The sequence below is a fragment of the Pyxicephalus adspersus genome, chromosome 5 (assembly GCF_032062135.1).
Source record: "Pyxicephalus adspersus chromosome 5, UCB_Pads_2.0, whole genome shotgun sequence".
Taxonomy (NCBI): domain Eukaryota; kingdom Metazoa; phylum Chordata; class Amphibia; order Anura; family Pyxicephalidae; genus Pyxicephalus; species Pyxicephalus adspersus.
In genome coordinates, this window is record NC_092862.1 from 12,199,438 (window position 1) to 12,217,653 (window position 18,216).

Sequence of the window (18,216 nt, forward strand, 5' to 3'; positions counted from 1 at the left end):
AGTAAACAAAGAAAGAAAGAAGGTAAAGGCATAAGTAAAGCTTATTTTTTTCATTGTTTTTACAGTTGCTATCTAGGGTTTGCTGAAGCTTTGACATGTGTGAGAAAGCAATAAAGAACTTGAGACAGCTTGTATGCACAGGTACCATTAGGTTGGATAGAAACAAGGATGGTATATATGAGTTAAAAGAAAAAGTTCATAAAAATAGATGTGTGAAGAGTTTGCAGCAAGCAAGAAATTCTTCACCTCCCTCATTTATGTCTGTTGACATTCTTAACTGTCTTCTTTGAATATATATATATATATATATGTATGTATGTATATATATATATATATATATATATATATATATATATATATATTTATATTAGTCTAACATCTTCTATCCAAAGACAGTTAAGAATTTCAACAGACATAAATGAAGGAGGTGAACAATTATATATATATATATTTTTTTTTTTTTTTTTTTTTAAATGCTGTTATATATCATTCTGTAAAGCATCAGCAAATATACTGCACCACAGTAAAAGATAGACGAGTTGCCTTCTGTTATCGGAAGTATAGCAACACCTCATTGGTTTATCAGATTGTGCTTTTGAATGTAGATGTTGTGGATATATCTAAGGCAGTGTTTCTCCACTAGCATTCCTCCAGAGGTTGCTGGGGGTTCCCTGGGCAATGAGCAGTTGGTGGCTTTCAATTTAGTCAATTTAGGTGACACCAATAATCTATTTGGCAGTCTGTAAGGATAACATTCTTCCTAATGGCCATCAATGTAAGGGACATTCTTCCTAATGACCTTTAAGACAAAATACTGAGATTTGTGGCTATAGTATTGATAGCAGGTGTTCCCCCAATGTTAAAAAGGTTAAAAAAACTCTTCTAAGTTAATGAATTCCACAGGCTATGATAAAACAGATTTATTTAGAATTGTTGAAGTATAGATTTACTAATGTTATACATACAAGTAATTCAGTTTTTTTTTTTTTTGTTTCTTTGTTTTGTTTTTTTTTTTTTTATGACTTTTACCTGCTCGAGTTTTGAGCACTTTCTGTGTATTACATTCTTTTTGCACCATTTTAACATTTGCAACCAAAACACACGGAAGAAAACTGTAGAAATAAGGCATCTTCACAGGTGCTAAAGCTAAGAAAGTGTTGGATCATCTACCCTAATGACTTTCTCTGCTTAATATAATGTAACTTTTTACGCATACACCCCTATAGTTCATGATTCCTCTGCTCCGTATAATGAAACTTGACATTCTTTGATAGTTCATGTATAAAGGGTTCTTGTGCTTGATGTAACTTATTACACACTCTTATACTTCACTAAAAATGATGATGTAAATAAAAGCATATTGCAGCTGGTAGGTCTCTCGATGACAGATCCCAAAGGACAGGAAAAGAAAGGGAGAAGGTTATGTTGGTAAACTTGCTTAACCAAATCCTGACCGCAGTCTGTATATTAACGTTCTCCAACATGTTGGCCCTTGCTGCGAGGGGCAATCATCTACATCTGAGTTGCCCAGCTCCAGTCTTTGAGGGCCAAGATCTGCACACATTTTAGTATTTCTCTAACCGACAGTAAAAAATTTAGCAAAATTTACAATTGGTAAAAAAATATATATATAAAAATCCAGACTGTGATTTAGGTTTCAGTAAAATTCAGCTGCTGGCTATGCACACCCCCTTATGTGCTCAATGTGAAAAAAATGAATATAACAGGAAGAAATAATTGTGCACTTTACGTGTCATGTGTCTTTTTAATTGGCGATACCTACCAAGATAAGTGGGTCAGCAGTTACTGGCTTCTGCTCATTCAGGGCTAAAGCCAATTAATAGATTTGACACCATAAAGCAATACATCTTACGAAGGTTGCAAATTTTGTATGCAGCATTTGGCTTTCTGAGGATTTCCATCAAATACCCAATTTCCCTTGCTGTTGCTAGAAGAAAATATAGTTTTTTTCACAACCTAGCCCTGTATATTAAACAAACCAAGAAGAGTCTGTTCCCCATAGCAGCCCATTAGATGGCAGCTGTCATTTTGCTACTTCAGATTATGAAATGGAATCAAATGATTTGCCTTTACAGCAGTTTTCACACAAGGCCTCATTTGTCTTCCTGCTTGTATTTCTCTGTGCCAGTATAAGGCTAATGTCCGTTGCTTTAAGCAAATTCCAGCGTTGGTCCTCCAGCAAATCACATTTCTACGTGCTTGGCTCCCTCTGTCTAAATGGCAGCTTTTGTGGTCTGCCCTGCCAAAAGTATAGCGAGTTGATCACAGCGCATAATTATTATTCTTTATTTATAGTACAGCAACATATTTTATAGCTTTGGCGGCCAGCGTGCCAAGTTTCCAGATTTCATCGTTCAGATACAGATGGAAGTGGTGTCGTGTTATGTTGTCACAAAACAAGCAGAGTCGGAAGGTGAGCTTGGTGTCTTTAAATGAAAAAAAGTTTGTTTTCAGATTTTGGTCAGCTATGTGGTGCTTTGATGGCACAGTTTAGCACTTCTTTTATTTGAGGTGTTTCCAGACAACATGATTTTGTATCCTGCCCAGCAATACATACCCAAGTCACTGTGGGTGACACCGCTATTTCCTACTAAAGCTTTGAAGCTTCCTTTGTCACCCAACGCCTCTTTGGATGAGCTCTGCAACCCTTGTAAGCTGCCCGAACACATCCATCTCCAAGTAATGTTAGGCTGACCATTCAGTACTGCAGAGCCGTTGCAGCAGAAAAGCTTCCAATGCCGTTCTGATTTGGCTGTGCAGGGAAATGAGAAGATTAAATAAAATATATTTGGGGGAGTCAAAATTTAGACATATTTCTGTTTCATTTAGGTTCGGGAAAGTTGTACTATCAGAATTTTTTATTGCAGACTGTGTTGCCATTGGGGAGACCGCTTGTCTGAAAGGCATGATAGAAAATAAAGGAAAATTACTTAATAACCACCACAATAAAAATCAAATGTTCTGACTTTTCTGGCCCTGCAAAATAATTGTCTGTTTTCTTTTTGGAGAGAAAAGTGCAGGGGGTCCCCGGCATACTTTCTCCCCAAAGTACAGCAACACTGTAGGGACTCAGGATAGGCGGCCTCCAGGCAAGCTTGCAGTCTGCTTATACACTGCTATACATACCTGTATCTCTCATAGTTCTAGAAATAGGGACCACACTTATCAGAGGTCTCTTGCCGTGGCAGTGTGGTTTCCACTTTTGTTGGCTACCTTAAAAGTGTGCTGAGGACCCCTTATGCAGTGTTTTGTGTGTTGCCCTGTCCATGTACACCATTAAGGTTTCAAACCAATCAATGCCATTGTACCTGCACACCTTACCAATGACTACATCTCACTTGAACACATCTCCATTGACTTTTCTTTATATTAAGTGTCAGTACATTTTGCCACTAATTTCAGCTGTACCTACACACCTCACCACTGACTACAGTATGCAGCTAAGAACTGCTACACCTAGCAAATAGTTGTCACTGTTTTGCCATGATATATTGAGTTCTGACCATTTGATAGTGTTCTGCCACTGGAATCCCCCATGGAGAATAAATCCACCAGTGTCCTTTGAACACTGACATATTCGTTCTTGACAGAGTTTCCCTTTAATCCTTAATAGTGAACTACAGGTGGTCCCGAGTTAAGGACGTCTGACATACGGATGACTTCTAGATACGAACCGGCTTCCCTGCTTGTTGGTGTGCAGGATGTAGGCTTGATGTGGTGGGGGGGTGGGGGGACAGTTTGGTTGTATAACTTGCAGAAGAAATCTTTTGCTGTTCTGCAACATCTTGTAACTCTTTAATGACAAAGACAAACATTGTTTCTTTTTGCATATCAAAGCACAGCTTGCTCCAGAAGGTAATGAATGTCTAGGCTCCATAAATTTTTTTTTTTTTTGCTTTGTTAATGATTAACTCAGTGAGGGTTTTTTACAGTAACTGACACCTCATTGCCTAATATTATGTTCATACAAACATCTGTCCTAACTGCATTTATTAAAATAATGTACCTGTTCCGACATACATACATACATATTCAACTTAAGACAAACCTACAGTCCCTATCTCGTATGTAACCCGGGGATTACCTGTATATGTAAAACCATACGCTAAAATCTTATATAATTTTCCCATGTGTTATTGGTAAACCAGATGCTTTCATTTAGATAAACACTAATTATCCTGCCACAAAGAAAAACCAAGAAAGAGGACACCACCATCACTGGGCTGCATGTAGACCATAAGGGGCTGAATGAAGCTGCAGGAGATCTTTAACCCCACAGAGAAGCTGAAGGCAGCCAGGCCGCTAGCAACTTTGGAAAGAGTCCACCAGTGGTGGTCGTATTATATCTGTATTATCATAATATCTTAGTACGGAATGTCCCCATACAGAGAATAAACCAGACAGTTTGTTTTTTGATATCCTGGCTACTTGCAACAGAGCTGGAACATAAGGTTAATGAAATCATTTATGTATCTGATATTGGGAAAGTTGTTGTATGATGGTAATAAACTGCCCAGCTATTCAGTTACATGTGCTCATTTGAAGTTTATGACCTGCCAGGTCTCTGCCTGTATGGGTGTCCCTTCGAGGCTTGGCCTGTGAGCAGCTGCGAGGTGATAACGTGTGCTGGATCACTGCGCTATTTCTTCCAGACTTTTTATAGTAACACAATTGACTTTCTCTTCTGGAAGGTCACACTGGAAGAAGGACCTGCTGAGACAAGGCATGCATCATTAGTGTCGTCCTCCTGCAGGTGACCTGACACCAATAATTTATTCTGCTCAGATATTTATATTAAGATCATGCCGCTAATGCTTAAAGGAGCAGTACATCAAAGTGCGGTGATTTGTTACTTTTGTGTGCCCTGTGTACAATAGACTCATAGCTGCTCTTTGATGAAAGCTAAAATGCAAACGTAAAAAAAAAATTATATTTAAAGCTAAACCCTGGATAAGCAAACATTGTCCAATTACTACCTATATCCTGGTGTGTATTTCTTTAACATCTGTGCAATAATCCAGTGGGATCCTTCGTCTGTGTATAGAGACTTCCTGTAATAAAGCCCAGCCCCAATAAAGAGTCACTGCTCCTCTCTCTCATTGTGCAGGGTCACTGATCTTGTATGCACATCTTCCTGTAGTTTTCTGCAGGCAGCTTGTAGTGCAGTGTTCTCCCCAGACCCTTTTAGCTGGGTTCACCTCCTGGCACTTTTCAGTAGCCACCCGCATGTTTTTGGGTGGTTTCTGAAAAGTTGGGTCGCAGTACAGGTGCGGCCACCCACCTACAGCTTCTCCCCATCCAGCCTAAAAAAGTTCTGGGGAGAATACTGTAATAAATGGGGGTCTTCTGGGTCCCTCCCACAGCTCTGCTCTTTGTACATAGTATGTGCAGCACAGTGGAGGTGTCAGTGCTATTTTTGCAAGGTATTATCTTTGCTTGCTTGGGCACATAAAGTTCACTTAGATCTTTTGTAGTTATTGAGGAATATTTTTAAATGAAGGTTTGTGTTTCTCCTGATCAATTATATTTTGGAAATACATTCTCACACTGTTGAAACCCCCAGGATCATAGTTTGGTTTCTAGATTTGAGGGAGCACAGGACCTCTTCCATCTAAATCTCCATAACTAAGCACTAAAAACTGTAATAGGTGAGAGATGGCTTTGATGCTACGGTGCTTATACCTGAACAAGAAGCCATCAAGACCTAAGTGCTGTCAGGGATGAGCTGGACGTTATACCTTAATGTAAGCTGCAGAACCATCCAACAATAAAATGCAGACACGGATATGGATGCTTCAGCCTGGAGTTGGCAAACAGAGTGACCTAGTGAATGTTATAACCTGGGAACGGGGTAGGTGGGAGACATCTACTTACATTGTCTCTTTGTCATGATTTTATTCATTTTCAAGGGGAATATTTAAGGCAAAGAACATATGCTTGGGCAGCATGGTTGGCTCAATGGTTAGCACTCTGGTCTGTGCAGCGCTGGGTCACAGGTTTGAATCTTGGCCAAGACACTATCTGCATGGAGCTTGTATGTTGTCCCCTTGTTTGCTTGGGTTTCCTCAGGGTACTCTGGTTTCCTCCTACATTCCAAAAACACGTATTTAGAGTAATTGGCTTCCCCTCAAAATTGATCTTAGACTGTAATAATGACATATGACTATGGTAGGGATATTAGATTGTTAGCCCATTTGAGGCACAGCTAGTGACATGACTATGGAGTAATATGATGGTGCTATATAAATATAAGGTATTAATATTAATAATATTTAAGCTAAAATTGAGGTTTGTTCTTACATTGAAACTGGGAGACGCGCAGAGCACAAGCTTTTTGTGCATCCTCTTTATTCTGTGCATACTTAAAAATAGAACTGTGATCAAACGCAAATTACATATACTGTATGATACAGAACATCACTAGCATTAACACAGAAGTTTTTGTTTTTGTCTGCCACTATCTTCATAACATAGCCGTATTACATATTGATTCATGTAAAATGGTGATGCATATGTATAAGTGCATATGAAATAAAATAGCAGTTCATATTCTGAATGCTATCATTGCATACATTAACCAAGCCAGTGAGCTTTAATCGGTTCTCTGAAATACCTATTATTATGTAGAACTCGGTGACTGCTTCACTTAGGGAATAGACATTATAAGTACACATGAACAACAGATGGTTGTAGACTGATCTATTTCAGGTTTTCTCCTGTAACTCCCCTAAGATACGGTTGGTCCTATGGAGTTTTTACACAAGGCGTAGACCTGCACCCTTGGTTGGTGTGAGTGCCATGACTATGAAGTGCATGTCTATTAAAAGAAGAAAATGTTACGTGGATGAGATTAACATGATCTTGTGAATAACCAGCACCTACATTAGGCTTTTATTTTGTATCTATTAGTGGGCATTACTGTCATTTCAGGAACACTTAAATGTGACACTAAGCAATGAAAATGCTGATCAGAAGTGACTTTTATAACTTCAAAACCTATTATACTAGAAGATGAAGGAGATTGCCTGTGGCAGAGAGAGAAATACAAGCTGGGATGATTCCAAGATTATAATATACAGAGAATCACTGGATGGAGGCTCTTCAAATCTGCACATGTGGTACACATATATGTGTCATACGAGCAAGCATGTAAAATATAAAGCTTTATAGGAATCTACATTAAAGTGTCAGTGCACCAAAAACAGATATTTCAGGGTCTGTTTAAATCTATATAGTGTCTTGATCCTAATGTACGGTATGCCACAAGTTATCTTTGTTGCACAAAGACAAGTTGGCTTCCAAGTCACCCTAATCCCAAAAATCTCAGGACTCTTTTTTTTTTTTTTTCCCCTTTCAATCACACAGAAACATATTGTGAGTTTCAGCATGCTACAGCACAGGTTTGTTGCCACCGCAATATGGCAAAACATTTTATATGTGTTACTGTGTTTTTTTAGTAATGCAAACATCTAAATGGGCTCTTGGTTTTTGGTAGATGCTGGAGAGTTAAAGCACCTGGAAATTACCTTTACCCCTCAGCATTTCTATTGCTGGGATCTCTGGGCTGAGTTTCCAGGTTGGTGGAAAGCAAAACCTCTATAGTTGGACAGAAACAGAGCTCAGAATTCTGCAAGGTGGATTTTGCTTCATCAGACTTCACCTATTACTAAAATAATTTTTTTAAGAAGGAACTTATTGTTTAAGCCTTTTATTCCTTTTATCCTTAAAATATTGTGCAATTTAAATAGTCTACCTGTTTCCTTTAAGTTAACATTGTGATTAATTTTAGGCATATATTCTCTCCTTACAGGGAACACAAATAGAATTCCATATTGGTGCCCTTTTAGGAATTTCTACAATGGCAGGTAAGTAAACTTTGTTCTTTCTTTAAATGAATGTGTGTGATGGGAAAGTAATACAATTATTAAATTGATAATATTTAATGTATCTATGTATAGTAGTATAATATATGTCAATCCCACTGCCATTTGTCTGTAGGTTGGAGATCCTGAAACACACCTGCATGAAGTAATGCAACACCCTTCCACCTGTCTATCACTCAATGAAAACCTTATTAAAAAAAATTCCTGTTCTAACAAGCTTTAGGGTGCCACTAATTAGAGACCTGTCCTGGTAATTTAAATGTTATCGGTAATGCAGAAAAGAGAGAGAAAGTTACACAGCGCAGATCTCAGGAAGTGCCCTTCTAAAGAGAAAAATGTGCTTATTCTACAGGCCGATGGACATAACCCAGGTTAGGTTTATTGAGACTGAGAATTGAGTGAGCTTTTTGTCTTTGAAACTGTTGTACTTTTTACTGGATAACAATATTCTCCCAGTCCTTTGACTGTCTGCATTTTTAATTCAAGTCAGATGCATTTAATAATGAATATACTGCTTAATAAAGAACCATGAATAACTGCCTGTGGATTCTGCAGTCTGTGGCACATTTTGCTTTTCCTAGTCAGGCTCGCATTTTCATATTCCTAAATTTAGGTCAACCTACAGCTTTGTAAATCTGGTATCCAGCTGCAAAGGAGGAACTCCAGTATAATAATTACAGCCACTAAGCAGTTCAGGCGTGTCCCAAGCGTGAGCCTAGATGTACAATATTAGTTTATGGTTGGGATAATCTATCAATTTCATGTTAACACATTGCAATAGTAAAAAAAGGCTCTAAGAGTGTCTAGCTGCAGGTTACTGTGTTCCTTGCTCTTTCAATTAAAGCAAGACTTGCATTTAAAAAAATAAATAAAATAAAATAAATTAACTTACCTTTTCTTGTTATAAGCCTCCGATCAATGTAATATCCACACCCAACAAATCTTACACTATCTTCCTTTATGTCTTTGTTATGTCCCACACTTTTTTTCATTATGTATAAAGGAAAGAAATCCTTTTACTTAATGATGATTGGACTATTTTACCCAAGACACCACTAAGCCAAGACACAGTTACAGATACATTACCCTAGAGCCCCAGCACACCTTCCTAAAATGCCTCTCATTTGCCATTTATTCAAATATAGTTTTTTGGAAGAAGTAACCCTTTAGGATGTTAGTACTGACGTTACATTATTATTTTTTGTAAGTATAGTTAGACATTTTTATTACATTGCATCACATTTTTTTAAGCTTGTTACATAAATGTGTACAATCCCAACAGAACTCATCAATTTTTCTCTAGAATCAGGGACTTTGTGGTAAACAAAACTGAGCTGTTTCTAGAAAGGTGAGGAACAATTCCTCTAGCCTGCCATGGCCTCCTGCGAGGAAATGCTGGAGACAACGCAGATGCTGAGTAACGGCTATAAATGAATCATTATCTGATCTACATTCACACTCTCAGGTGGCTGCGTTCTGTGCGCAGACAACAGCCAAATAAATCTAATCTGTCAAAGCAGACCCCAGTGCCCAGCAGGCCAAACCTGCAGAAATTCAGCTTTCATTGTTATTAGCAAGAAGAAATTTCCAGAATAAGACAAGTATGGCTTAATAACCCATCAAACCTGGCACATTGGATTGTTTATGAGAAACAGTCACTTTATTTATTCATACAAAAAAATGTAGGACTTTCTCAGAACTGAACGATATTTTGTCCTTCCTTTGAATGTTATCCATACATCTTATCCCTGGAGAAACAACAGCAAGCAAGAGAAAATCTCATCACCTTCAATGATTATAGTTTTTACAGGAACAGTTGTCCCCATTGAAACGTTTCCCTTTGGTGGCAATTCACCGTAACTGTCTGGATTTGTTCTGATATTGATCACCAGAACAAACAAAGATCGATCTCCTGGGTAGGAAATAATGTGAGCATTAAAGCCTATCTCCCGGAAGAATCCAAAACCTGTCCACCTCTTCATCCCAACTCTCTGGTATATTCCATGCCTCTTAGTTTTCCTTACCTTGTGAATTAAGATATGCAAACCTAAACCCACCAGTGAGGTCTCCTGGCATTTCTGCTTCAAAGTCTAAGGGAAATGCTCTGGTACTGATGTGCCAGTGCCAGCCGGTCCCTGTCTTCCCCTCTTGCAGACATTATTGCTGCCGCGTCCTCTTCTTCATTCACAATCGACATAACTGCTGCACAGCCTATAGGAAGTGTCTATGTTGGCCAGTGACATTGATACCAGAAAAAAACCCATTGCAACTTGAGGGAGGTTTGAGAGGGGGTTATCATTATCCCAGACATGGGAAAAAAAAACAAAATATGAATTTCTATGTAAAATAAGTAACAAACTTGAAATAATAATTTATTTCCCCTAATATTTAAAGTGTTAGGATGAATGAAACTCCTGGAAAAATGAAATTTTTGTTCACTGCCAGCTTAGATAACTAAATATTAGGAGAAAAATACTGCTCAAAAATGTTTTTTTAATTGCTGTTATCTAATATTTGATTCTCTTTTTGAGTCTTTTTTGTTCATCTGTCTACATTTTCCTTTTGCCTGATGGAAAAAAATTCTGGAAAGATCACTGCTATAGGGGCCAGTGTCTATGGGCCTTGGGCAAATGGGCAATAAATTTTGAATGTTTTCAGACATGATGTCATATTGATCAGTTAAAACAAACCCAATCATTGACACAGGCCCAAAGTAATGGAAATTTAACTCTAAAAAAAGAAAACTAACCTGATACAATAATATGTAATAATACATTGTATATTGTGAATATTCCCCTCCATTACATCAATTTGTTGATTTACAGTGCAGCTCATGCATGAGCAGAGCAAAGAAAATTCCCAGTGGGCCAGTGATGTTGTTGTTTTCCTTGTGACATATATAAACACATTTTTGTAATGCACACTGATGGAATACACAACTCCTATTCTTTCAAATCTACCATTTACCTTGTATTCTTTGTGTTACTTTTTGTCTGACCTATAAAATACTAACAAAAAACTTTTTCTGCTTTCCAGGCTTGCTGGTTATGTGGAAGCAATATCCTCACGGTTGGGTCTACCGATCCCAGATTTGACACCAAAACAAGCAGATATGAGGCAGACGCGTTTTAGTGCACACTTGGTAGGTGGAAAGGAATTCTCGCTGTGCATTTTATGATTTCTGGCTAGATGTGCGTATGAGTCACTATCGGCAGCATATGGGCACTATTTATCTTCAAATAATTATGAAATTGCAGCCAGCACTTTTTGGTATCTTTGCGGCTTAGGCTACTGTTTCTTCTTCACAATATCCATACTAAAATTGGTGATGTTTGTGTAAAACCTCAAGACTGCTGCTGGGGGCTACCATGTTGTTTTCTGGGTTGTCCCATTGGCATACAATTGGGCAGTAGCCTTAGACCCCAAATTTCCAAGGCCTCTAATTTTCTTTCATTGTTCTCCCCAGCCCAATTTATTTGGGTGCGACAACCAGTGCTTTTCAGCCACCACTTGGCTGTTCTTGGATGGTTACTGAAATGTTGGGTCACAATACGGAGGTCATCACCCAGGTTAAAAAAATAATTCTAGGGAGAATATTGTTTTGCATCGCTGTGTATTGTACAATGTGGATTTCTCAGCAGCCACAGTTCGGCTTGGCCCCTTGTCATTCAGTCTGTGCCACCAGGCTCCATTTATGAACCCATTTAAGTTCCATAAATGGTACCATACCCATGTCCTAGTAACTATTTTTGGTGTAACTTGATCATTTTTGATTGTAGCTGTTCCCATTTTTGTCATTTTTAAATTAGGCCCATTTTTCTATTTCAGCTTGGGTGCCACATTTTGTTGAGACACCTCTGGTTGTAAGTCAGCAATGCCAGTACACCTAGAAATAACATTTAATTCACACTCCGCACAAGCAATAATTACTATTTAAATAGTAATAGATATTCTCAAAGGAGGAGAGGGCTGAGACATGCAAGAATAAAGGTGTCTATACTAGGGAACTCATATAAATCAATAAAACAACATTTATGTAAAGAGAAAGTACTGCAAGGGAGCATTTAAAGAATAAAAATTGCTTCCCCCCTGGCCCGTCACCCCACTGGCAAGTGATCAGAAACTGACCCAAATAAAATATTCCCAGCTTTGTTTGTTTTTTTTTTTTTTTGTTTTTGTTTGCAATATTTTAAGCTGGCTATAGAACTTCCTAATTGTAACTACTCTTCAATTTTAATTATCTGGAGCCCTTTCTGTAAATAGTTATTTTATCTAGTTGTGTTTTTAATTCATATTTTATAGATTATAAACTCTAATGATAATCTGTACACATTGCTCACAGATTCATTGCCTTTTCTCCACTCCTCTATCCTAAAACATTTCATTGTGTTAACATTGCTCGAAAAATTGATTTGCTTTTTTTTCCAGAGTCATCTGGAGCTAAAATCAGAGCTGTAAATGTCAGCTGATTAATAGATCCTGACAGACTGTGACGTAAATCAATATCTGATGAAATTAACGTAGTTATCTCTTTATACGCAGGCTCCATTTCTAAACAGCGCAAACTGTCATGCAGATCGTACATTATACACGGACATGTAATCCGTACGGAAATTGCAATTAGACAAATCTGTGGCTCGGAATATTAGCTTGCATGGCGAGTGTGATCCGGGCTGCCAGCAGGGTGAAGAGTACATTAGATCTATGGATTTGTGTAGTCAGATTGTACAGTATGACTTGTTGTCAATCTGTTTCTCCGTGGGTCTATGCATTATTTACAGTGCTGGGATTTATGGAAGAAGCTGCAATGCTAGCACATTAGTGTTCACTCCTGGGATGTGAGGACGTATCAACAGGACGAGAGAGAGCAAGTACAACATATGCACTGATAGAACTGGAGGCTCATGGGTGTTGTTAGCAGCAATGGTTTTAGGTATCCAGGATTGTACATACAATATGAATGTGTCCTGGAGTTCTGAACTAATAAAATACACATATATGTATTCATCATTTATATACATCCATTCCATAAAAGGGAAATGTATCATGTAATCATACATACTCCATTATATTCTGGACTGGAAAAGAAAAGGTCTCTATATGTACACCATATGGCCAATGGTTGTAAACATCTGTCCGTCACACCTATATGAGCTTTGTTGGACATCCCATTCCAAATCCATGGACGTTAATATGGAGTTTACCCACCTCCCTCCTTTTATATTCTTAGAGCAGCTGTAACAGCCTCCATTTTTTTGGGAAGGCTTTCTACAGGATTTTGGGGGAATGTGTTCCTTTTCTTAAAAAAATTTGATTCTTTTGCATGAAAAAAGCTTGTTGTTTACAATGTTGGATAGGTAAGGATCAGTATATCCTTAGTTAAATGAGACAGAGGAGGAACATGTTCTCTTTTCTGCCCTTGATCTGTACAAAGTTTATAGAAAGCCTCAGTTGGAGAAAGACTGCACTTTTCAGTAACCACCCGGCTGTTTTTGGGTGGTTACTGAAAAGTTGGGTCACAATACGGGCTGAAACCCACATAAAGTTTCTTCCCACCCAGCCTAAAATAAATTCTGGGTTGAACACTGAATAGGGAATGGCTGACACCCCTGTCAGGTTTATGTTTTGCTTGTGTCCTATTGAGGAGATTTCCATTTAATTCATATGTCATTTCAACAGCTGTCCCCATTGGAAGACTTCTTCCCACCTCCTCTTCCAGTAGGAAATTTTAGATTTACCATCACTTTTACACATTACTTATGTATTTTTACCCTACACTGCAAAGAGGACCTCTGCTTTCTGTATATAAGCAGAAATATTTCACTTGGTAAACACTTGAATCTCCAATCACCATGGAAACAGAGCTTTGATGATTGGAGAGCTTGATCTATGACTTGGCATGGTGTGTGTTAGACTACTGCAGAGAGTCCACTGCTTGACCAAAATCTACTGCAGAGAGACCGCTGCCCATTTAAAAACAATTATACAAGTAAGACTTCTGCCATGTAATGTGGGCTCTTTATGCATCCCAACTGTTTTCAGCAAGTGCAGTTGGCCTTTAAATAAACCCCAGCATACCCATTATATAATATTTTTTCTTTTCTCTGTTTGCCTGCAGGGTAAAGCAATAGGCGTTGCCATCGGCTGCATTTTAGGAATGTTCCCCTTATTATTTTTCTCTGAAGAGGATGAGAAGAAAAAGGAGGAGAAGAAATGACCTTTTGTACTCCTATTATACTGAACCTGAACAGAGTCTGTCTATCGCTGTCGGAGAGGAAATAAATACTACAATTTGTACCCGGGAACAAAACTCCATGCAGCATGATCCCCAACTCCTTCATGTACTCCAAGCCGAGTTTTCTACAGCACACAACTGGCAGACTCGATATACGTCTTCTGTTGCTCTGGAGGTTTCCCAGCACTGGGAGGAAGTTGGAACTTACCATTCAACAGGTCCTCTTGTTTCTGGAACCTCTGTTAGAAACTGGCATGAAGGTCCATTCTCTGTGGTTCAACATCAGACACTAACATGGGCAAGGGCAATGGTGGAACTTCAACCTTTCATGTGCCGAGGGGCTACAAGTCCTGATATGCTTTGTCATAGTGGTTCTTGTAGTTCTGAAGTAACTGGAGGGTTTAAGATGCTGCTTGCCTGTGCACAAAATTTACTTTTTATACAATGCAAAATGTATTAAAACTAAGCTAAAATAAAATCCCACACAACAAATCTCAGTTTTAGGTGAATGCTTGTGGGCTAGATCAGCCATTAGTGTTTTTGTCTCTTGGGGGCAAGAATGAAGTTCCCAGCTCCTGTCACCCTCCGTGGCTTTTCTAAGGTAGGGGTGTCAAACTCTGGCCCTTTTTTTTTTGACCTCCAAAGGAAAATAGCGCCGCTACTGCAATTCCCGGCATCACTCGCGTCTATAGACCAGCGGGCCCGCATTTGACTGTTTTTTATATGCAAATAATGCTGGGAATTTTAGTAGCGGCACTATTTTAATGTAAAGGGAGTTCCAGCAGCGGGCCACTCCGGTTTTGCCGTGTCTGGCATTTCCAGCACTCCCCCTCAGCTGTACTTTTCTATTCTTCCCCAAGGCATGGACTTGAATGGTTGAATTTTCATAGAAGAAAACTGTTATTGTTAGCCTGTGCAAAAAATTACCATTGAAATTTAACTCAGAAGGCTACAAATCGAGAAAGAGGCAAAGAATTTTTTCTTAAACAAAATTAGAAAAAAAAAAAAAAGTTTTATGCTTCTTTCTCTATTATAAGCTTGTTTCAGATTGAATGTGAAGCAACATCTCTTTGTTTCCATATGAAAAGGGTTTATATCTAATGTAAAGGAAAAATTTCCTCAATTTTTTCAATAAATTTCAAGGTTAGCCAGCGACTTTGTCTAAGTTTTTATTTTTGGCCCTCTGTGAATTTGAGTTTGACACCCCTGTTCTAAGGGATTCAAAAAAACCCCAATATGGGAAAATCATTTGGGTAAGTGAGACTTCCATCGTGGTGGAGTGTCAATCGGAAGATTCTGCCCCTGAAGACCCTAATTGATAATAAACTAGCGGCTGGTTTACCCCACAAGATGTCACCGATATATATAAATGTTTTACGTGGATGCTTGGGTAAACTATAAAGGTGAATTTTAAGCTCCAAGGAACCCAAAATTGACCCTTTGCTCAGTATACTTTTCTGCATATAATGGAAATCGGTGCTGCGGGTCAAGTAGTTCATATCATGCCACGAATTTCGATTAAGAAAGCAATTAAAAATCTCCCGCAAAGGTTAGGCCTCAGCCTTTAATTTTCCTATTGCTTCCATAACAATAACAGTAGCTTCCTTTTAATAGAACTTGTCATTATCCCTTTGCATGTTTTAATGTTTTTGCACTCACTCTTGGCTCCAGCATGATGACCTAAAGGAGAACGAAAAGTCACAGTTTAGTTTTTGGTGGAGGGTGTTTTGTACCCAGCTCAATAGAGTTATTGCACTGAAATTTCTTTATTAGGTTTTTGATACACTGAAAGTGTAAAATATGCCCAAAGCTGATGTTACAGATTTGGCTGAATCACTTACTTACCGGGGTCTGGGGATAAAGAGACCCTGTCATCTTAAATAATTCAGGGCAAAGTGACAGGGCCTGAAAGGAGAAAATCTACACTACTATAGGACATTTTTCCTCCTCAGGCTCCAAATTCCTTTTTACACTATTGCAAAATACTTGGTGATTCCTGGTATGGAGAAACATGGATCCTCCCCCTGTAATCCAATGATTGGGCCTAGCATTTAGCCAAGTGGCTCCATGTTTTGTCCATATCTGGAATCACCAGTCATATAATGGGGTTGACGTCACTCTTTTTTAAGCTCAGACATGTTGGGTATTTTAATGGCGATATCATTGGATGAAGGAGTGGCTGGGGAAGTGACTGTAAGGTGCTCAGCAGTGGTCTTCACCCTAAATTTTGGACAGTCTGGTCTCAGTAATACCTTCCACCCAAAAACCTAATTACTGACTGATTGTAAATCCCCTTTAGGTGGGACACATTCTGCTTTGCATTGTTTTCTGTTCATGCCTTAGTTTTTTGGAGAGAAACTACAAAGTTTAACTGTTTTCCAGGGTAGGATATTTACCTTTTTTTGGGAAGATGGGAGGGAGGGGTTGGTGGGTAAAATTAAATAAAAAATGTATTTATTGACACATTTAAAAAAGAAATGAGAATATGTTTGCTTTTTTATCACAGCACAAGTTTAGGTAGGTGTTTAATATGAAGGTACAGTAATAGCACATGGGTATCTGATAGACCATTTTATATTGTGAAAGAAAGTGATTGAACATTGGAAGCGCTTTTGGTGAGTTATAGCAAATAAAGGTTCTGGTACAGCCCTTCTACAAGTTTTGTATAAGGTGTCATCACTGTCTTAAAGAGGGCCTGTTATGTTTGGGCTGATGGAAGAAGTGCGATATTCTAGTCTGAATATATCTGTGCTGGCTTATTTATGAGAAGCTTGTATCTAATTACTCCTTTATGTAGCTTCAATTACTTGAATAAACCTGGTACTTTAGCTTGAGTCTCAAGGGTCAGCCATCACCTAGGTTTTACCTTTGTTACCCTGTCAAATGTCGCCTTTCATATCATGAGTGTGTATAGCAGTGTCATATAACAAAACCTGAACAAGAATCATTATTTAGTCTGGTATGCATAATCATGAGCAAGGATCATTGTAGTTGGTTCAGTGAAATTGATTTTGGACTACAGTTGGCAATTCTGTCAAAACTGCCCATGTTTCTTCAATGTGGTGCTTTAATATATGGTTAAAAAAGACCTCTAGTTAAGTAACCACATTTAACTAGCATCTAAACTGTACCGACAGATCAATACCACCTCATCTTTTACTTAAATGAGCCATGCCACCCCAACATCCACATCCCAACACATAAGCATTTAAGAACAGAATTTGGTTTATAAAGGTATTTGGGGAGGGGGGGTGGCTTTCACTAACAGCAACACATGGGGAATTCAGAAACTAATTTCAACTGAATTGGTATTTTACAGCTAAATGAATTCCAAAATCATTCCATTAAATCCTGCTTAAGAGTTGGAAGACTGTGTGTGGACAGCTACTATCAGACTTTAGTGGGCATCTGTTCATTGACACTCAAGCTGAAGTATCCGGCTAATGCAAAATAAGCAAAGCTAACTAGAAGGAAGTCAGAATATTTTAATTCTTGCATAAGGCCAATTTTTTCACCAAAAACCAGGAAAAAATTTCCAAATGTGGGGAATAAAAGCCAAGCTGCTTTGTGTTGCTGCAGTCTGTAGCGTCCTTATTGGTGCCCTATAACTAAATCCCCACTACTCAATCCCTTGTACACTTCATGGACTCCCAGCCGTAGTGGGCAGACCTGACATGTGAACTGAATGAGTGGGGTATTTTCTGCAAAGATAGGACATTAGGTGTAAGTGGACAGAAGCCATTTGAGTAGTGAAAAGTGAATTATGAGTTAACCTAAATGCTGAGTAGTCGGTGTCTACAGCTGTGTTAAAAAGTTTGGGTACCCAATTCTGATTACGTTTTGTTGATTTGAATTGCAAGTGTAAAGTTAAGTTTTACCACATCATCTGTAGAGAGCCAAGGAGAACCTGTATTTTGCCTGGGCAAAGTAATGGGTAAGATGTCCGAATTGCAGGGACAATAAAGTGCACAATCCATTTTTGGAGCCCTCACAAATTTTAATTCGTACTTGTCCACAGCCCAAAGTTGTTCATAGAACAACTATGCTGATGGACCCCCCCAAAAAAAAACAAAAACA

At 38.5% G+C, this 18,216-nt stretch overlaps 1 protein-coding gene across 1 annotated transcript in view; it reads left to right on the plus strand.

Moving 5' to 3' along the window:
• The window catches only part of TMEM65 (transmembrane protein 65), a 64,786-nt gene extending 49,492 nt beyond the window's left edge, over positions 1–15,294 (plus strand). The window contains exons 4-6 of the mRNA XM_072413234.1: positions 7,832–7,886; positions 10,925–11,046; positions 14,023–15,294. Coding sequence (XP_072269335.1) covers positions 7,832–7,886; positions 10,925–11,046; positions 14,023–14,121 — 276 coding nt within the window. The 3' untranslated portion in view covers positions 14,122–15,294. The remainder of the gene's footprint in view (positions 1–7,831; positions 7,887–10,924; positions 11,047–14,022) is intronic.
• The last annotated feature ends 2,922 nt before the right edge of the window (positions 15,295–18,216 follow it).